Source organism: Hemiscyllium ocellatum, chromosome 31 (assembly GCF_020745735.1).
Source record: "Hemiscyllium ocellatum isolate sHemOce1 chromosome 31, sHemOce1.pat.X.cur, whole genome shotgun sequence".
Taxonomy (NCBI): domain Eukaryota; kingdom Metazoa; phylum Chordata; class Chondrichthyes; order Orectolobiformes; family Hemiscylliidae; genus Hemiscyllium; species Hemiscyllium ocellatum.
This window is the reverse complement of record NC_083431.1, coordinates 28,118,985-28,140,974: the sequence shown is the minus strand read 5'-3', so window position 1 is coordinate 28,140,974 and position 21,990 is coordinate 28,118,985. Positions and strand designations below refer to the sequence as shown.

The 21,990-nt window shown below is 38.3% G+C and overlaps 1 protein-coding gene across 3 annotated transcripts in view; it reads right to left on the bottom strand.

Moving 5' to 3' along the window:
• Positions 1-21,990, bottom strand: part of LOC132830294 (protein-tyrosine sulfotransferase 1-like) — a 74,646-nt gene that overhangs the window by 40,499 nt on the left and 12,157 nt on the right. For all 3 annotated transcript variants that reach the window (XM_060847868.1, XM_060847869.1, XM_060847870.1), the window contains exons 2-3: positions 9,447-10,404; positions 5,334-5,532 (exon numbers count right to left, since the gene is read on the bottom strand). In XM_060847868.1, coding sequence (XP_060703851.1) covers positions 5,334-5,532; positions 9,447-10,303 — 1,056 coding nt within the window. In that variant the 5' untranslated portion in view covers positions 10,304-10,404. The remainder of the gene's footprint in view (positions 1-5,333; positions 5,533-9,446; positions 10,405-21,990) is intronic.

Here is a 21,990-nt window from a genome sequence, read left to right as displayed (position 1 = left end):
CGCTTCGCAGGAGGCTCCAAAGCACTGATGATGTTGCCTAGCCAGGGGACGAAACGTTTGCAACAAAAACTTCCAGCTCGGCGAACAGAACCACAACAGAATTGCAAATGGCAAGACTTCATTTAGACTCACTGATCAGAGCACAAAAAATGATCTTTGTGATATACTATTTCCTAAAATTAGTATCAAAGATTTCAAGGATGAGGATTTCAGTGATTTACTTTGGAGACAGGCGTCAACTGAATGACAAGTTCTCCATTCCATCCTCAAATCAAAAATGAGAGGTGGACAGGGCAGTTAAGACTGCGAAGTTTCTGTTGCACAAGAGTCCAAACTGAGAATTTGCTCGACTCTGTCACACAGCAACTCTGTATAATACATAATCGGCAGTTGAATTGTCAATGTAGAGGTGGTTAAAAATGGACATTACAGTTTGAGTATACAAGTTCAAGCCAAACATACCTTTGCATTCAGGCTTGGAGGAAATGAGGAGAAAAAATGAAGAAAATGGTGATAACAGTGATGTTAGTAATAATGATATAATGATTACAAAGATTAAGTAATCAAAAATGAACTACTCGAATAATGCAGGCCAAGCAGAAAGAAACTTAAGGGGTGCTGTGTATGAGATTCATATAAATCAGAATGATCTAACTGACTAGTGACAGAGAAAACACTAGTCTGGAATGAGCAAGTGAAGAAAGGTCTTACATACTAAAGAGCTGTATTGGAGAACCTACTTTGCACAAATGCATATAAAAGGAATGTTACAGTAAATGAGGCATTGATGAGCCTTAGAGATAAGAGCAAGCAGCCTCATGGACATTTCATGTGAAGACTCCTACAACCCTGGGAAACTCCAGACCGGTATCTCAATCTGCAGGAAGTAGTATCGGCTAAAGCACAAGACAAAATAGTACTGAAAACTAAAGTAAACAACAACATTGAAAGTCAAACTATATTGCCAAGTCAAAAAGTCTGTTAATGCCACTAACTTAAAAATTTTACGTACATTGTCAGAAAATATGACTTTTAAGTCTTTTGTTTCAAGGTAACAAGGAGGGCAGTGTTCTGGAATAGTGGCTAGGAGTCCGCTAGGAGCACGATTATGTGGAAAAACAGAAAAAAGTAGTTATATAAATAGCTACATTGATGTTGCAATTTAAATATAGAATATTGTTCAACTCACTTGAATCAGTTTGTGAACCAATACAAAATAAAATGCACTGTTTGTTCGATTCCAACAAAAATCACTTTGCGAGTGAGCAAGACGACTAACAATCCATGAAATATCATACAATAGTAAACAAATCAAGTTGCACTAATCACAATTGTAAACCACAAAATTAGTGTGAGCTTTTCTTCTTGATTTAAACTTAAAGCTAGAGTCCAACATGTTTTGGACAATTTAAATGCTGGGCTCTGCAACCCACCACCACTTCTCTACTGTATAAAGCAGAAATCACTCCAAATAAAAAAATGGCCAACAAGCCACAGTAAAATTAAAGAATGACAAATGAAAATGTGGAGTGTAAAGGATAACAGTTCAGAAGGGCAATTACTCCACCTTTAGCAGATTTCCTCAAGAATGATTTGCGAAGCAATCATTAGTAGCTCACGAGTTTACAGTTCCATTTTCAGATTAACATTGCATTCTACAGGAAGGGATTAATAGTAGGTGAAAAGTTGAAGCTCCAGTACAGATTTAGAAAACACCATTCACCACCAATGGAAATCATATAAAGATCCCTTTATCCTTTATATTGTGACAAATTACAAACTTATGTCACAATGCTACTTTCAACTCTACGAACTTTCATTTTAGTTAATTTCAAACAAAGGAAGCATGCCAATTCTCTGCACAGACAGATACTCTTTCAATTACTAAACTCCAGGAGTCTCTCTACAAACTTTTATGTCTCCAAAATTGGATGATCATTAACCTTTGCATAGGCTCTAAAGCCTTGAAGAAGTTATATTCCTCTGAAATAAATACAGGAATAAAATTCATTTCAGGCACTTATATATTTAGTGCGTCTGTAGTGAGGGATCAAATTTCCCTTTCTAAAATTAACTTTCTAATCTGTACATGAAATGTAAACTGCAAAAAGCAGTATACATCTGCATTTAGTAGTTTGATTCTTTTATGGTCTAGAGGGAGTGTTGTGGGATACAGTGGCCAGAAGGAAGATTTATGGACATTTTCAATTAATTTTTAAAACCAACTTGATAAAATGTTACTTTATTGACTTCAACTGAGTACTTCTTAAACTGCCTCATCATACCAAGTATCCTCTGGGCAATGCCTAGCAACTCATGTTCCACTGAAAAGGACTGCCCATTGGACCACTTCATTGTGGTATAGTTCTCCTCAGTAACAGTCACTGTGTGGAGAATTAATATTAATATGGTTTGTTCTCTGAATACCCTTTTAAAGGGTATTTGTTATAGCTGCATTTACATTATTTATCTCGAGTGCTGCCCTTGACTAAAGGTGCACACTCTTGTTTACAGTGTGCTGACAACCCAAGTGCCAAATTGAAAAGGACACTTTTCCCTAGCAAGCATTTTTTTTTAAAACAACAAACTTAGTTTTTTCATGAGGAGTACAAAAGATATATCATAAATATATCTCACTAGTTAGTGCGAAAACTGGGCTACATTGGCAAGTCATTTACAATGTTTTTTGGGCTTTGTTACATTTGCTGGTGAAATGAAAACAGTGTTCTACATTATAAAGGTCCTCTAATGGCAACAAAACGTATTACCTCTGCAACAGCAAGAAGGTAATTAAAGTGAGATCTATACCAAATTCAAAGAAAAGGAATTTCCTCATCAGAAATACCTAATGAAGGGATCTCAGCTATTTCCTATCAGAACATTGCATAAATGTTTCTTGTACCATTTCAGTGTACAATTTCTTTGGCAGACATATTCTTAACTAATACAAATTCTATTTTTAAAAAGGTGCTTCTTTTTAGCTTTTAAAAAAAAAAGCATTAACCTGGTAAAATATTCACTATAACTGAATTATTTTACAATTTCAAGAGATTTTTGTTGCCAAAATTCAAATAATATTTATGAACAAGCAGTTTAAACAGTTTGGTCAGGCAAATGAAAATAGCTCTTTTTAAAAAATGAAGGAGTCAAACATTTTTTTTTACTTTATTTTTTGAGAAATTGCACAGTACAAAGAAAAACATTACAGTATGATTTCATACAATGAATCATAATTATCAGTTACATTTTTCAGAAAGTATAACCTAACAATCTTTTCCCAGACTCCCACATGTACACAGCACACAAAGAATAGTTTACATATTTAAATGCCAATACAATTCTTTAAAACATCTAACAGACAATCAATCAAAAAAATGAACAACCCGATTTGATTTCTAGTTGTTGCACAAAGGCAGTAATAGCCTTTGATTTAGCAGAAAGCTCATCAAATACTGAATGGTCTTCAATTGGCTCTTGGGAAGCTTTTTCTTAAAATGTTTAATGGTGGAAAGGTAAACTCAATGCATAATGATGTAGTGTATACCTTTTTTTTGCTTTCTGATGAGTCTGCTGTTGTTATAGTTTAAGAGACATTTCAAGTGACAGTCACAAAGATAAAAACAGGCAAATGCACGTTTCCCTATTCAACACAAAGGATTTATGTCAACTTTGAAACTCAGCAAAGTTTGACAATGATTAGTTAAATGGAATATTTATTGGGACAGTACAGGCAATAAAACAACCCAGTGGTTAAGTTGTCAAATAAGTAGCAAATAGTCTTTTAAATGAGTGCACATATTCCAATAAGTATGCTACTCCATTGTTTAAAAAAGTTCTAGTGCTTTTCTCCATATCCTATCAAGTCCATATCTCACAATTAAATGGCTACAAATTCAATAAAATTAAAATCTGTAAATCATGGTGCTGTTATGTTTAGAAAGCATCAAAACATATCGAGGCATGGTTTATGCACCAAATTATTCAGAGGGAAAGTTCTATTCACCTACCTGATAAATTGTTCAAAAATCTATAACTAACACTGATACAAGATAGCAGTGTAAACCATAAGTTATACAAGTGATTTCACTTTACTGTCAATGTTGCATCACCACTGGAGGAAATGAGAGAGTTCCTTAAAATAATACATAGAACATTTTGAACAGAATTCTAATTTCATACTCAAGAATTAGGTTTAAAGGAGCAGACAAAGTGAGTCTTGTAGACCAGATATAGGATAAAAGTGCAGAAAATGTCAGCAAGAGAATAAAAAAAACTTCAATTTCTTAGAGAAACAAACTTTAAACGCTTATGCAAAGAACTGAGCTGCGTATAACAAGCATTTCAAAATTTCAACGTTGTTTAAAAACTGTTTTAGAATAAGAGGTGTGCAACCTTCGAGACATTTCTCTGAAGTATAAACTGCAGATTTGTCATTTTAAAACAAATTTAAAATAATTTTCCTACATTTTTCAGTGATTTCAAAGATAATTGCAATGTAGTGTAAATGCAGGTTAAAAAGAAGAGCTGCTATATTCCTGAATTTCAAAATATTTCATAGATTCTGTATGGTATACTTATGTGGAGACCTCATCAACATATTTAAAATACTGTAGTACAAACCAGCATGTAAATAGAAATACTGAATAAAAAAGATTATGGCCACATTGGAGAACAAGCATTACGTCCACAACCTAATGTTGTGCATGGTTTCCCCAATATTCAACACTACATTAAAATAATTGGAGTCCTATTCTAGAAGAAGAACAGTGACAGGTGAACATTTAATATTTTAAAACTACAGTATTACAACAATATTTTGTAAGTGCCTGATATCCATTAGTATAGAATGTATTAGATAATGGGAAACACTAATTTGTACGAGTTGATTATGACAACTTTCTGCACATTTAAAGTATATTTACACATTTTATTCAGAATCCACAAAACTTCCTTATTTAGTTCAGTCTCAACATGGTTTCTATTATAATTTAACAGAATTTGTTATAAAAAGGAACAAAAAATTTTCCTTCAGTACAAAGTTCAGTTTTGCTGTACAGGGCTATTAGAAAAAAAAATGATTTGCCTGCAATTCTTTGGTTTTATATGCACAAAGTAAAACATTGCATCTACTCCCATAAGCCAACATCTTTAATTTCAAAAAATAGCAATTTACTGTAAACACCGAGAAGCAAAAATTAACAAATGACTGAACTAGTCAACTTTGTATGGCTGGGCAATAATTGAATATTTTTCTCAACTATTTTCTGATATGGGTAATCATAAACAGAGTTGGTTGGAAAGGATGTTCCAGACACTTAAACTCTTACACCTACCCTTTTAGTGTTTTCAATAACTGCTGGATCTGGTTTTCCATAATTGGGTGGATTTGCATATGGATCATATCCAAGCTTTGCTAACATAGGTGCAATCACTGGCATTTCACGAACTACCTCGTGCGGAATTTTTCCTACCCATTTTGACAAGGCTTCAACATTGACTGGTTTGATGACTTGATCAGTAGATCGCTCAACCCTGTAAAATTGAAAACATTCCATTTAAGTTACAAAAACAGTTAGCCCATATAAATTTATTTTCCTCACCCCCCACCCCCCCAACTGCATGTTAAAATGTGCTCTGAGCTTTATATAGTTTTTAAAATGTCAAATTCATTCTAAGATTCTAAGATAGACCCTGCATATAATTAAAATTTATTTTTGGCATTAGACATCACTACTTGGTCAGGAATTATATTTTTATTCATATTATGTCAGAATTTTTGCAGCATACTTATTGTGCATACTAACTGCAGCAACAGCATAAATCAAATTATACTAGTGGCATTTAAACTGGTGTCTTTGTACTCTGAAAACTAACAAGGAATACCTTGAAAATCGGAGATAATCAGGTTCTGATGCCTAATGAAAAACTTATTTGTATTTGTATGCCAATATGTTTCTACAATAATACCTGTTCAAAGGAAAACCAATACTTGCAACAATTAGCACAAAAGAGTTGGCTATTAGTAGGAAGTTCAGTGAGGCAAATTAAGAGTAATTCTGATGAGACCAGATTAAAATAAAATCATCCAATTTTGTTAGCTGACTCACTTACCTCAAGTGGAAAGTAATAGATCGAAGTCTCAAAGACTTGACTGTAAGCCAAAATTTTATTGCAGTGAAGAAGCATTGTTTTATTGCATGTGATGCTGAATCCACAAGTGTCTACTTGTTCAGGTGAATGTTAGTAATCTCGACATTGTAATCAAATGCTTTCTTTCATAAACAGGTCAATTGCCATTACTTTGTTAGTAAAACATTACTGCATGCAAATTAGCTTTGGTATTGTAGAACCTATTGATGCACTTTAGCTTGAAAGAATTGTAATTAATGCTGATACTCACTTACAAAAGAATACAAAACTACAAGGTTCATGTACTCTACCAGGTATCCTGAAATAATAGATTATATTAGATTAGATTCCCTACAGTGTGGAAACAGGCCCTTTGGCCCAACAAGTCCACAGCAACCCTCTGAAGAGTAACCCACCCAGACCCATTCCCCTACATTTACCTCTGACTAATGCACCTAACACTACAGGCAATTTAGCAGAGTCAATTCACCTAACCTGCACATCTTTGGACTGTAGGAAGAAACCAGAGCACCCGGAGGAAACCCACGCAGAGACGGGGAGAGAGTGTGCAAACTCCACACAGACAGTTGCCCTAGGCGGGATTCACGAGGCCCTGGCGCTGTGAGGCAGTAGTGCTAACCACTGAGCCACTGTGCCGCCCATCAGGACGTAAACTAAAGGGTGACATTGTCTCTCAATCTTCAATGCTCATATCCATTAATTGAGAAAATGGGTCAGTTATTTAGGGCAAGTCACTCAGAATATATTCTGACCTGTGGCACTACTTAGATACTCAGTTTTATCAACCTTAGCGCTGCTTTCCAGTTTTGAGATGTTATAGTGTGTTAGCTTTGCCATCTGCTGTAGTGTTGACCTGCCACAGGATGAAGGTGGAACATACTTTTAGAAGCAATAGAGAATCTAGAGTTAGAAGACTTCCACTTAAATAGTACCTTTCAATACATCAAAATCCCAAACAACTTTCACACGATGCAGTGCTTTGAAATGTAGTCTATGAGTAACAGAGGTAATATGGTCAAGAAATGTGCTGAAATCGTGCTCAAATACATTTTCAAAATGCAATTGGAGATCCATTTCACAACTTTTGCAGTTTTCAGATTACGAATTTCAGCCAAATTTCATAGGTTTTATGCATTTCATTACTGGGCCTGACATTAACCACAGCTGGTATTATAAAATCACCTTTGCTGTTTGGTCATGGCTCATACATACAAACAAATGAATGAGGAGAAGCCGGCCATTTGATCTTTTGAACCTGCTCATCGTCATGGAGAATCTGATTGTGGTCACAACTCCACATTTTGGTTTACAGCCGATAACCTCTCACTCATTGTTACAGGAACACATCTCTTCAGCTTTAAAAATATTCAACTATCCTGCCTTCACCCTCAAATCTTAAATGGAGAAAAAAAGTGTCCTGAAAAGGATATCTGATCCGCTGCATTGATAGAATTTATCTAGACTTCCGAATCACTTCCAAAAGGCTATTCCTTGAACAAAAAAAGCATTTAAATAAACACCATAACATTAAATGTCCACACTGCTTCCTATAGTTTGAAGAATATTTGGCATAAAATTGCTGCTGTATTTACTCAAATATCCTGCAAATAAGTGGATCAGATGAATGAGACAGTAGCATTGTCTCATTCTGGGTGGCACAGTGGTTAGCACTGCTACCTCACAGCAGCAGAGAGCTGCTTCAATTCCCACCTCATTCTCCACGTGTCTGCATGGGTTTCCTCCGGGTGCTCTGGTATGCATTAATAGGCGTCTCTGATTGGCAGGATTTGAAAAGTGTGGCCCTCCAAGTGTATTGTTGTGCTCATTTTTTTTATAATTTAGATGAAGGAGAGAAGGCATGCTAGTTAAATTTATAGATGACACAAAGATAGGTTGGAAGATTTGTTGTGAAGAGGACATAAGCAGGTTGTAGACTGATTGAAACAACCTGAGAAAGTGGACAAAAATTTGGCAGTTGGAGTATCAAGCGGAAAAAAATGTTGAATTGTTCACTTTGGCAGGAAGAATTTTTAAAAAAGCAGAGTATTCTGTAAACAGAATGACTGCAGAAGTCCAAGGTGCAGAGGGATCTAGGTATTCTAGCGCATGAGTCACAAAAGGTTAGCATGTGGTTACAGCAAGTGATTAAGTATTTCATTGGCTGTCTATCCTTTATTACAAGAGGAACTGAACATAAAAATAAGGATCTTACTGACTGTGGTGGGGCTGAATAGCCTACTTGTCCTAATTCATATATTTGTAGGTACTTGGGAGTACCCCAACTTTGGAACCTGAAATACACAGTCATTAAAAAAAGGTTAGCAGGATGCTTAAAGTATAATATTTACATTCCTTCTAATTGCTCCAGTCACAACTGAATCGGCATGAATGGACCATTGGAGCAACTGAGCAACTGAGGGGGGAGCATTGGTTATTGGGTCAAAGTATTTAAGCATTATATATCTTACTCAAAAAATGTTAGAATGGCAAGACAGTGTTGAGTTTGGACTCTTCAGCTCTTTATATTTCATTGTCAGCTACAGTCCATGTTTTGTTTGGTACTGAAAATCAACTTTAGTAAGAGCTTCACATCCAAAACTATTTAGTCAAATTAAAGATCCGAACATAACTGCAGAAGTATAAATTACAGAATCATGTGGAACAGCAGTTGGAGTCTTAAAAACACCATCATATATTTTTTCATTATTCTTAGATGCATTACGGGTATCAATACAGGTACCAGCAAGGCCTGCAATTGTGGTACATCCCTAATTACCCTTGAATTCAATGGCTCACTCAGCCATTTCAGAGGACAGTTCTGACGCTGGAGTCAGATGCAGATCAAACCAGATAAGAACAGCAGAATTCCTTCCCGCTGAACAAGATTATTCTTCTTTGCCATAAGAAAAACTGTTTCATAGTCACCATTATTAAACGTAGCTTTCAATTCCAGAATTATTAATTAAATTCCACCATCTTTCATGTGGTGTTTAAGCCAATGACACGAAAGCATTAGGCTGCGCCTCTGGATTACAAGTCCAGTGATATCATTAAACCACCACCACCCGAAACTGAAAAATTGAAATATTAAGGCAAGGCTTACAATAGGGTTTTTTGAATCTTCTTTTGATGTTCTTCATAAGAGTACCGTAGCAACCACAAGCAGCACGGTATCAAAAGGTATTTTACAGGACAACGCGACGTGTTTTGTTTTGAGTTTACAATTACAATGAGGTTTTTCAATTCTCAGAACTGGCTTCAGATATTCTACAAATAAAATGTTAACTAATACTTACTTAGAAAGAGAAACACCTCCCGCTTTCCCTATCATTTCTTCATGATGCAATACTGCTGTATTCCAAGGAACACCTAGGAACTTCAGAACATTCTTCATCCAAGTTTCAGGATGCAAAACGAGTTGTTCATAGTGTACTGGTAAACACTTATTAAACCCAGTTTCCAAACATTGATTATACATGGTCTCAATAGCACGGTTCCATTTGGTCAGACAGTCTCTGTAACTGCTGAGGTCAAATCCTGCTATGGTAACTTTCCGAGTAATCATGGAATGTACTGAAGCACGTCCATCCCGTATCATTAGAATGAATTTGGCATTGGGAAAAATTTTGCTCAAATAAGTCAATGATTTGAGAGCAAATGGATCTTTATTGCATAAGTACGTAGCAGGTTCCCCATGTTTAACAATAATTTCTAATAAAAAGGCTTGCATGGCCGAGTCCAGCACCTCATCAGTAACACCAGCTTCATCCAATCGCTGTTTCTCTCTGCCAGATCTGCTCCACATTTGTTTCATTGCAAGGATTCTAGGAATAACCCGGGTTTCCTCGCCACAGCGAATTTCAGGATGGGCATCAAGCATTGCTCTCATGAGTGTGGTGCCACTTCTTGGTACTCCTCCAATAAATATTAATGGCATGTCTTTGTTGTAAACAAGTCTATTTGAACTATTTTTGAATCCAGATTTTGAAATGTAACGTAATGATCTGCCACTATCTAGAATGTTAGAATGTTGCTGCGTATGCTCTTCTACTCTATGGTGGCATTCTATTGCATAACGACCAAGATAAAACACAGTTAGTGAGCTGATCACTAAACATGCTAATAATAAGTTCTGTTTTAATTTGCCTACCATTTTGAAATATCACTAAGACAGTTATTGATCCAGATATCAAAATAGTCTCTTACAAATCTGCCTTTAAATCAATTCCATGGCACCAAAACAGGAAAACACATCTGAAAAAGAAAACAAAATGTCAATGAGAAAGCTGCACGAGATTACACATCAAAACAGACAACAGTACAAAAGTACTTCAGAAGTAAAAACAACTTTTGTAATACTTTCAGTTCTACATCAGGCAGCTGAAAATTTATCACCTTAAAAGAGACAAACAAGCTACGTCAATTTACTTTCCACTGCAAACCAAGAAGTATTAGCTAACTGTGAAATAGAAAGTTTTAGCCTATTTAAAACAATATATTCATGCATGCTACTAGACAAACATAACTCCAGAGATTTCAAGAGAAAAAGGCTCAAGATCAAAAACATGACAAAATATCTCAGGAATTAGTGACAAATTTGCTCACAATGCTCGTAAACCAATCATGTTTATGTTCTTACAATTTAGGTAATCAAAGGGTTAACCACATCATTTTTAAGAACAATTAGTGGAGTTGTTCAGGGAGAGGTGGGCACTGCAGGGAGTGGAGTGCATAATTTCCCCCTCCAACTCTATTTTGATTTAGTCCCTGCCCTCCCCTTCACTGTTTGATCTCACAGCATTGCCCTCTGATGTGAAGGGCACTGCTTGTCACTGGCCACTCAGGTGTTTTTCTATTTTTCCCGGTGGTGGAAATTGAATAAAGATTCAAGCACTTTGTGTCTCACACCTGTACACACACACACCATGGGTGCTGGGGAAAATAAGCAAAACCGCAGTTAGGCGGTAGTGTGGGGGTTGGTAAAAAAAAAGAGAAAAAGAGCAGAAAAAAAAGAACAATTAGATCACACTCCCCCTCTGTGTGTTATATTAAAAGGAGTTCTGCTATACACTCCAATAATCACCATTTTAATCACAAATTCTGACAGTACAGATGGAAGCTGTTTGGCCCATCGTGTCTGCACCAATTTTCTGAATGAGTTAATGACTTGTGCCAACTTTTTTTTTCAAACAACCCGAATATTATTTCTACTTAAAAATTGTTATCTAACACTCTCATGAATGCCTCACGGACCTGCTTGCAGGCACTGCATTCCACAGCCTAACTACTCACTCTGTAAAAAAATCCATCAAATCAGATTATGCAAATTACTTTATATGTGCACCTCAATATTCTCAAACTTCTTATAAAGCGGGAACAATTTTCAACAACTCTGTACAGGACTCTCATGATTTTCAAAACTTCTGTCAAACTTCTCAGTCTTCTCTTCCTCAAGGAAAGCAGTCCCAGCTTCTCCAATCTATATTCATAACGGAAGTATCTCATCCTTGAAGCTACTTCCATAAACCCTTTCTGTACACAAGTGAATTCACATCTTCAGCGTGACACACAAAATGCAGCAGCGAGGTCCAACTAGTGTATTCAACTCAACATCTCTGCTCATGTGGTCTATGACTATTAATAAAGCCTAAAATACTACATGCTTTATTAAATACATGTTTTACATGACCTATCACTTCTAATTACTTATATACATACAAGTTATGTCTCTCTGCTCCTGCATGTGATTCATTTAATACTGCATCTCTATGTTCTTTTGACCAAGATGCATCATCTCACATTGAACTTCATCTACCACATAACTGCCCAACCTAGGAGATTATTAATTTCCTTTTGCAGCTTTACACCATCCTCCTCACAGATTAAAGTGCTTCTAAAATTTTGATAAACTGGAAAAATCTACATTCGTACTATCATTTGAATTAGGAGTAGGCTATTTGGCCCACCTAGCCTGCTCAACCAACCAGCAGAATTGTGCCTGCTCTGATTGTGGCCTCACCTGTACATTTTTATCTAACCTAAACAATCTTTGAGTCCCTGGTTACTGAATCATTTACTTCCATCTGAAAAACAACGACTCTGCCTCCACTACTTGCTGGGAAGAGTATTTCAATGATTCACAAATTTTGAGAGTTAAAAAATTTCATCTTAGTCTTAAATAGGAGACCTCTTAAGTTTAAAGTGCATCTGTTATGTCAATTCTTTCTCAAAAGAAGAAATATCTTTCAGCATCCACATGTCAAGTCCTCTTTGGATTCTGCACATAGTTAGTCACTTTTTAATTGCAATTCCTAGACTTTCATGGGTTCTCTATTACCTGCCTTCTGAACTTACTGCACTCTTCGCTCAGGTATAACCCTGACCTTGTCTTCAAACCTAGGGACAAGGGTAGCGCTGTTGTCATCTTGAAAACTGACTTCTACCTTGCTGAAGTTGCAGGTCAACTTTAACAGTTTCTCCTACCTATCCCTGGACAGTGACCCCAACATTAATCCTCAAGTCAAAGATTCCAGAACAGTCACTGACCTTATCACCTTGAGGGGTTTCCCTCCACAGGTTCCCATGTCAAATTCAAAGCCTTGTTAGCTAACTTCTATCTTCTTCCTAAAGTCCATCCATAGGTTGACCCAGTAGGTGTACTGTTTCAGCCCCACCAAACTGATTTCTCTATACATAGACTCTTTTCTCCATTTGTCTCATCTCTTCCCACTTAAAATCAATGTCTCTTAAAATGAGGTGGGGGGGGGGCTTCAGCAATGTTTACAATTTACTTGCCCAGATGTTCACTAGACACCCAAAACACACATACCCCCACACTCCACGATAGTCTGAAAGCTGCTTCTTCCTTTAAACAGAAACCCAATCAGTCCCCATCCAGCAGTGCACCATACGCACTTCAAAATTTGTCTTTCAAGACAATTCACTTCAAATAAAGAGAGTTGCTAGAAGTACTGACACAAATCTTAACTATACAGGAATTTTTGTAAGCTATGTTAAACATGGCTTATTTCAGCTGCAATTGGACCTTTTCCCTCAACTCTTTGTCAACACTGACGATTATATTGGTGTCATGTCACATTTCATCCTGAATTGAGAAAATTTCAATATTGTTTCATAATTCTACCTTCCACTCAGTCTCATCTGGTTCATCGCCAACTTTTTTTTTCCTTGACTTTCCATCTCCAAAGATGTGCGGGTCAGGTGAATTGGCCATGCTAAATTGCCCGTAGTGTTAGGTAAGGGGTATATGTAGGGGTATGGGTGGGTTGCGCTTCGGCGGGTCGGTGTGGACTTGTTGGGCCGAAGGGCCTGTTTCCACACTGTAAGTAATCTAATCTAATCTCATTATCGACTAATTCATAAAATGCTCCCATAACGGAAGGTACTCCCATACCTACCCTAACTTGACTTCCTCACACTCTAGACTAAGTAAAGACTACATTTCATTCGCCCAGTTTCTTAGTCTCCTTTACATCTGATGTAATTAAGCAACCTTCTACAAAAATGCTTCTGGAGATCTAAAGAGAGCAGCATGGATCATACAGCTGCTCCTGGCATTTCAGACTTAAAGATGTATTAGTTTTTTAAAAAAAAACACAAACACTCATTACAGCCATAATTTTACTAACAAGATTTTTTCCATTTTGTTTCATTAACATGAAAAATCCCAAAATTAAAAGACATTTGGATAGATACATAAATAGGAAAGGTTTGAAGGGATATGGGTTGTATGACTGTGTTGATTTTCCTCCATCGCCCCATCTGTTTCAATCACACTGATTATGTTTCTGTTGTAGCCCTTTCAATTCCATAACTATGACAGGTCCCCTTGCTCTGATCTTATATCTTATTAGCTTCCATATTCAATAAATAATGTGTTATCTTCATTGCAAAGCCACCAAACACATCTTCCCCCTCTCCTCCGCCTCCAGCATTCCAAATAGACCATTGCCTTCTGGAGTCAAAAAGTATGGAGCACAACAGATGATCCAATTCTCTTTTCCATTCCTGTCATCTTGTCCTGTTCCCACAGCATCTAAGTGTCTCAGAAGATAACCTTACAATTCAAATCCCTCCCAAATTAAGCAGCAAATTATGTATATTTCTCTCAATCTAGTCTACCACATTCGCTGCTCAGAATGCGGTTACTTTACAGTGGAGGGACCAAACAAGATTCGGTGACTGTTTTGGGGAACACTTCTGGCCATAAGCTTGACTCAGAGCTTCCAACAACCTGTTATCTTAATTACAAACCTCTCTCACTGAGATTTCTGTCTACAGCCTGCTACTTGTCTTTCAACTTGCCACTTCAGAGCCTTCTGGAATCAAAGAACATGGAATTCAACGATTTTAGACCATAAAACCATGGCCCCTATTGTGTTTCCATATTTTTATTTGCCTCATTTTTTCTCCTCTCGGCACATATTTTCCTTCTTTCTTTTATTATCCCATTAATCCTCTTTATTTTGGATATCTAGCTTTTCTATCATTCAATTTCTCTCATCTTCCACCTTATCACAGACTTTGACTTTGTCCTTGTCCCATTGTTTGAAACCTATTACATGTCTAACTTTTTCCAGTTCTGAGGTCACAGATAGGCACTATTAGTTACTTCCCCATAGAGATTCTACCTAATTTGAGTTCTTTCTAGCATTTCCTGTTTTTTTTTCCAGACTTCCAATATCTGTTTTATAGTTTACGTTTTTCTATGTAATCTTCGACTTATATAGAAGGTTTGACCATGAATTAAGGTACCAAAAAGTAATGCATATCATCTTCAAGAGACCAGGACAGAAACAAGTTGAAGAATAAATCTACCAGCATAGGATTGGGACACAATACTCTAGGCTTTCTTCCTGTTTTCTTTTAAACCAACTGCTGGTACATGTAAGAAAGGACTCCTGATGGAGGAATCGCCTCAAAACATACTTCAAACTCAAATTTTCAGAAGAAAATTCCATAAGATTCAGAATTAATTTTCATGTTCTTACTAGTTGGGCACTGACTTAACTGAGAAGTACCATGCATCTTATTTATATTTTTTAAAAGTTGCAACATTAGAATTTACAATTTTAAATTTTTTGTGCAATCAAACCTTTTGACACAGATTTTTTGAAAATAATCTGTTTGGCTACCAAACAACAAAAGTAAAAGAAAAAGAACGAAAATCCTTTAAAGTGGTAGAATTGTTGGGCAAATCTAACTTTAATTGTAACGATAAATACCTTCAGATATTCCACAAATAAAAAAAAACATCTAGAGATGGACACAGATAATTAACACAATTCAGAATAAAAAAAATCTCTGGGCTCCTTGTTAGCCAAAAAATTACGGCCGATATACAAAGTAGACAAAACCAAAAAAGTGTGCTCGGGATGTTGTTGAATGATCCAGACAAACCAGACTCTATTTCAGAGATGAAATATATCTTACCTTACTGAATAGTTTGATCAGTATCGCCAGTTATGGACGTTATTATGGGAATCAACATAGGTTTAGCTATTCTTTTGCATTCAATGCTGAACACTCTGCAAGTTAGACTCAATATCCTTTCCTGGCTAAACATTCCTTCCATTGGCGTCTGATGGAGATATCATTCACAGGTTTCTAACTCCTACATACCATCATGCTCTACCTAAATGTTCCTCCACAGACTTCTCTATGCTTGATGATGATGGGGAGGATCACAGATGATCGGACAACTCCCATGAATCTATGATTATGCTTCTTGGGAGGTGCTGATAATTGGAAAATTTAAACAGCTCTGTCCCAGTACTCAGCAGTGAATATCAAATACAATTACATCATTGCCCAAGCTTTGTGTCATCACGTCCTCACACAAACAAATGCCACATAACAGAATGTAACAATCAAGCACCCTTATGTTAGTCTTTTGCTTTTGAACAATTTACTCATCACCATAGCAACAGAAGAATCTCAAGCAACCGAATGTGTGGAGTTTGCACATTCTCGCTGTGTCTGCGTGGACTTTCTCTGGGTTATCCAGCTTCCTCCCACAGTCCAAAGATGTGCTGGTTAGGTGAACTGGCCATGCTAAATTGCTCATAGTGTTCAAGGATGCGCAGGTTAGGTGCATTAGTCAGGGGAAATGTCGAGCAATAGGGTAGCAGAAGGGGTCTGGATGGGTTACTCTTTGGAGGGTCAGTGTGGACTTGTTTAGCCAAACGATCTGTTTCCGTACTGTAGAGATTCTATGATTCTATGACGAACCCAAGGAACCCCCACAATGCAAGCAATTGCTGACAGACTAAAGAATGTCCCTTTTACCACTTTCCCATGGAAGCCAAAGGGATGGCAGAATATTAACAGGTCATTAGTATTATTGCATGCAGATACAAAGTTGTACTTCAAATTCCTTAAACTCATGAAAGAAAAACAAGAAAGAAAGATATCAAAGCAAAACAGAGAATACTTAGTACAATCAAGGCAATTACATTTCATAGGAACCTTTATTGGCTGTTAACATCATAAAATGAGGACGCCCCCCCCCCCAACGCTATTTTGATTTAGCCCCTGCCCTCCCCTTCACTGTTTTGATCACACAGCATTGCCCTTTGATGTGAAGGGCACTGCTTGTCGCTGGCCACTCGGGTGTTTTCCTACCTTCCTGGTGGTGGAAATTGAATAAAGATTTGTGCACTTTGTGTCTCTCACTGTGTCTCACACCTGCACACACACACACCATGGGTGCTGGGAAAAATAAGCACTACCGCAGTTCGGCAGTAGTGTGGGGGTTAATTTTTAAAAAAGAAAAAAAAAGAAAAAAAACCAGCAGATTTGATCACACAGCAGAAAAAAAATGGAGGACGGCGGAGTACACTGCAGTACCAACTACAGGTATCAAAACCTGGTCAAGGCGAAACATTGCTATCTGATCTATAAGGTTACCAACAAGATGACCAATAACCTATAGCTTGTACATTAATAAAGAATTCCTCATTACTTGTTTCAATTTTTAAAAATTCATTCACAGGATGAGGGCATTGCAGGCTAGGTCAGTATTTATTGCCCATCCATAATTGTCCAGAGGGCAAATAAGAGTCGACCACATTGCTGTGGATCTGGAGTCACAAATAAATCAGATCAGGCAATGTTCCTTAAAAGGACATTAGTGAATTAGATTGGTCTTTCTTGACAATCAACAATGGTTTCATGGTCCTTACAAGATTTTTAAATTGAATTTAGATCTTTATTGAATTCAAATCCCACTATCTGTCATGGCAAGATTTGAACCCAAGTCCCTAGAACATTACCTGGGTCTCTGGATTAACCGTTGAATAATAATACCACGAGGCCATCATGACCTCATATTTACCTTAAACACGTGGCAAAACAAGCTAAAGGAAAAAAATGATGCAAACTGTTCATTTACGAATATCTTTCTAAGACTGAAGGGTCTGTTTCCGTGCTGAACATCTGACTCTAAATGGAGAAAGACTGCAAAAAGAAACTTACAAAACAAAGGAATTCCTTCTCTCAGACTTGCAAATCTGTGGATTTGTTTACCACATAGACAGATTTTTAGTCAGCAAAGGAGTCAAGAGTTATGGGGAGAAGGCAGGAAAACAGTTGAGGATAATTAGATCAATCATGATCTAACTAAATGGTGGAGCAGACTTGATGGGCTGAACGGCTCTGTTCTCATGTCTTAATGCTTAATTTCAATAAGCCCAATAGGCAACAGCTGGCCAAGTCAAATCAACTCAAATGGAATTTTGCAAAAAGGCCTTTGGAAATTATTAGTGCACATCAATTTCTTTGGAAATAATGTATTTTGCAGCCATTATACTAGAAAGGTAGTTTTATGGCTAAAAAATACATCTTACCTTTTGTATCAACCTTCCACAAGAAACCATATCAAAAGCCTTACTGAAGTTCTTGATTACCTCCAACTGCGCTACCCTTATTTCATCACCTTATGAAAAAACTCAGTCAAACAGGATCTGCCTCAAATGAATCTATTGTGGCTGTCCCCAATCAATGCTTGCCTTTCCAAGTATAGTTTAATCCTGTCCTTCAGAATTTTTTTCAACAATTTCACCACCATTGACATCAAACTAACTTGCCTGTAATTACTTAGCCCATCCCTGCCAACCTTCTTAAATAAAAGGGACCACATCAGCTATCCTTCAGTCACTTGGCACCTTACCTGTGACTGGCAAGGTATTAAATACTTCAACTAGGACTTCACCAATCTCCTTCCTTGCCTCCCATAGCAGCCTGGGATACATCTCATCAGGCTCTAAGGATTTGTCCACCTCTATGCCTTCTAAAGTATCTAATACTACCTCTTTATTAATGTGTTCTAGAACCTCATCTTCCCCAAACTAAATTCCAAGCTATAATGTCTTTCTCCAGAGTACAGATGAGAAGAATTCACTTAAGATCTCACCTGCAGCCACTGGCACACATGCAGGATGCCCTTTCCATGGTAATCCTTTAATATACACTTATATAAAAAAAAACTTGGGATCTTTCTTAATCCCATCTGGCAAAGATATTTCATGACCCCACTTTGTGCTCCTAATTTCTTTAAGTAAACTTTAACACACTCCACACTTTTGAAGGGCCTGACAGGCTTCCTTTTTCAAAGTTTGGGAGAAGATTTGTAGCTTGGATGCTCATTGTTGTGGTTCTGTTCGTCGAGCTGGGAATTTGTGTTGCAGACGTTTCATCCCCTGTCTAGGTGACATCCTCAGTGCCCGGGAACTTCCTGTGAAGCGCTTCTGTGATCTTTCCTCCGGCATTTGTAGTGGTTTGAATCTGCCGCTTCCGGTTGTCAGTTCCAGCTGTCCACTGCAGTGGTCGGTAAATTGAGTCCAGCTCGATGTGCTTATTGATTGAATCTGTGAATGAGTGCCATGCCTCTAGGAATTCCCTGGCTGTTCTGTTTGGCTTGCCCTATAATAGTCTCAGTGGAATTCATGTTGCTTGTCATCTGTGTGTGTGGGGCTACTAAGGATAGCTGGTCGTGTCGTTTTGTGGCTAGTTGGTGTTCATGGATGCGGATCGTTAGCTATCTTCCTGTTTGTCCTATGTAGTGTTTTGTGCAGCCCTTGCATGGGATTTTGAACACTACATGAGCAAAGCCAGTGCTGGGTATCAGGTCCTTCGTTCTGGTGAGTTATTGTCAGAGAGTGGCTGTTGGTTTGTGTGCTGTTATGATTCCTAGTGGTCGCAGTAGCCTGGCCGTCAGTTCAGAAATGTTCCTGATGTATGGTAGTGTGGCTAGTCCTTTGGGTTGCGGCATATCCTCGTTCCATTGTCTTTCCCTTAAGCATCTGTTGATGAAATTGCGTGGGTATCCGTTTTTAGCGAATACATTGTATAGGTGTTCTTCTTCCTCTTTTTGCAGTTCTGGTGTGCTGCAGTGTGTTGTGGCCCTTTTGAATAGTGACTTGATGCAATGTGTGTGTGTTGGGGTGGTTGCTTTCAAAGTTCAGTGTGTGTGACTTTCCTGTATACCTTTGTGCTGAATTCTCCGTTCGGTGTTCTCTGTACCATCACGTCTAGGAATGGGAGTTGGTTGTCCTTTTCTTCTTCTCCTCTCATGAATCGGATTCCTGGGAGTGTGGCGCTGATGATCCGGTGTGTGATCTCTATTTCTGCGTTTTTAATGATTACAAAGGTGTCATCCACATATCTGACCCAGAGTTTGGGTTGAATTTACGGTAAGGCTGTTTGTTCTAACCTTTGCATTACTGCTTCTGCTATGAGTCCAGAGATGGGTGAGCCTATGGGCGTGCCGTTGATTTGTTCGTATATATTTGGTTGTTGAATGTGAAATGTGTTGTGAGGCACAGGTCCAGTAGTTTAAGTATGTTGATAGGTTCAACGTCCTGTTGTCTGTTCTGTATGTCCAGCAGGTTGGCTATTGTTTCTCTGGCTAGGGTTTTGTCAATAGAGGTGAACAGTGCCGTTACATTGAAAGAGACCATGGTTTCTTCCTTGTCTATGTGTATATTTCTGTTGCAGGAACCGGAGTTGTTTGTATGTGGCACTTAGGCGGTTGGCACAGGATTCCCAATTCCTGGCTTGTTATAGCGTCTCTCGCCCGTAGGTGTTCAAAGTTCGGAAGAAGATTTGTAGCTTGGGTGCTCGTTGTTGTGGTCCTGTTCGCGAAGCTGGGAATTTGTGTTGCAGACGTTTCGTCTCCTGTCTAGGTGACATCCTCAGTGCTTGGGAGCCTCCTGTGAAGCGCTTCTGTGATCTTTCCTCTGGCAGTTGTAGTGGTTTGAATCTGCTACTTCTGACACTATTCAAAAAGGGCCACAACACACTGCAGCACACCAGAACTGCAAAAAGAGGAAGAAGAACACCTATACAAGGTATTCACCAAAAATGGATACCCGCGCAATTTCATCAACAGATGCTTAAGGGAAAGACAATGGGACGAGGACATGCCGCAACCCAAAGGACTAGCCACACTACCATACATCAGGAACATTTCCGAACTGACAGCCAGACTACTGCGACTACTAGGAATCATAACAGCACACAAACCAATAGCCACTCTCAGACAACAACTCACCAGAACGAAGGACCCGATACCCAGCATGAGCAAAACCAATGTAGTGTACAAAATCCCATGCAAGGACTGCACAAAACACGACATCGGACAACAGGAAGACAGCTAACGATCTGGATCCATGAACACCAACTAGCCACGAAACGACACGACCAGCTATCCTTAGTAGCCACACACGCAGATGACAAGCAACATGAATTCCACTGGGACAACACTACTATTATAGGGCAAGCCAAACAGAACAGCCAGGGAATTCCTAGAGGCATGGCACTCATCCACAGATTCAGATTCAATTAATAAGCACATTGACCTGGACCCAATATACCGACCACTGCAACGGACAGCTAGAACTGACAACCGGAAGCGGCAGATTCAAACCACTACAAATGCCGGAGGAAAGATCACAGAAGCGCTTCATAGGAGGCTCCCAAGCACTGAGGATGTCACCTAGACAGGGGACGAAACGTCTGCAACACAAATTCCCAGCTCGGTGAACAGAACCACAACAGGCTTCCTTTTGCTTTACAAAACTCTTGACTATCACTTGCTAGACTCCAAGTCAAAGGGCTATACAGGCTCAGATTAAAATATGCTCAAAACCGACAATTACATTTCTAAATTTTAAAAATAAAAATAGGATATGCAGACTCTGCAGAAAAATGATGTTGAGCTAGATCAGTACTGATCCGGTTGAATAGTGAAGCAGGCTTGAGGGAGTTAATATACCCAGTCCTGTTCCTAACTACTATGCTCTGGCTAGTTCACTTGATTCACACCCCAACCACTACCTTAAGCATCAATTCACTTCACCACAGATGCACAGTGGCAGCAGTTCATACAATTTACAACATCCCCTGCAGCAACTCATCTTCTTCAGTAGTCCCTCAGGGGTTGGGTTCTGTCGTGGCTGAATGGTCAATCCCTGAAGAAGCAAACTCTGCAACAGGTGAGGCAGGTGGTGTTTGATCAGTCAAGTTGGGGAGGGCGCGAGGGATGTTTTTTTTGCTGCTTGCAATTAACCTCCATAGACTCGGTGATGTTCAAAGTGGTTGGCACATTCACAGATGCTTGTTCCTCAGTTTTTGCATTATAGGCCAAGCAATTCCCATCTGGTGGTGGTTATGATATTTGTTTAGGCTTTCAGGGTTCCCTTGTAGCATTTCCTCGGTCCTTGTTGTGATCGTTTATGGTTGCAGAGTTTGGAGTACAGCTCTTATTTAGTGAGTTGTGTGAGGCATGTAGACAATGTAGTTCATCCATTATAGCTGGAT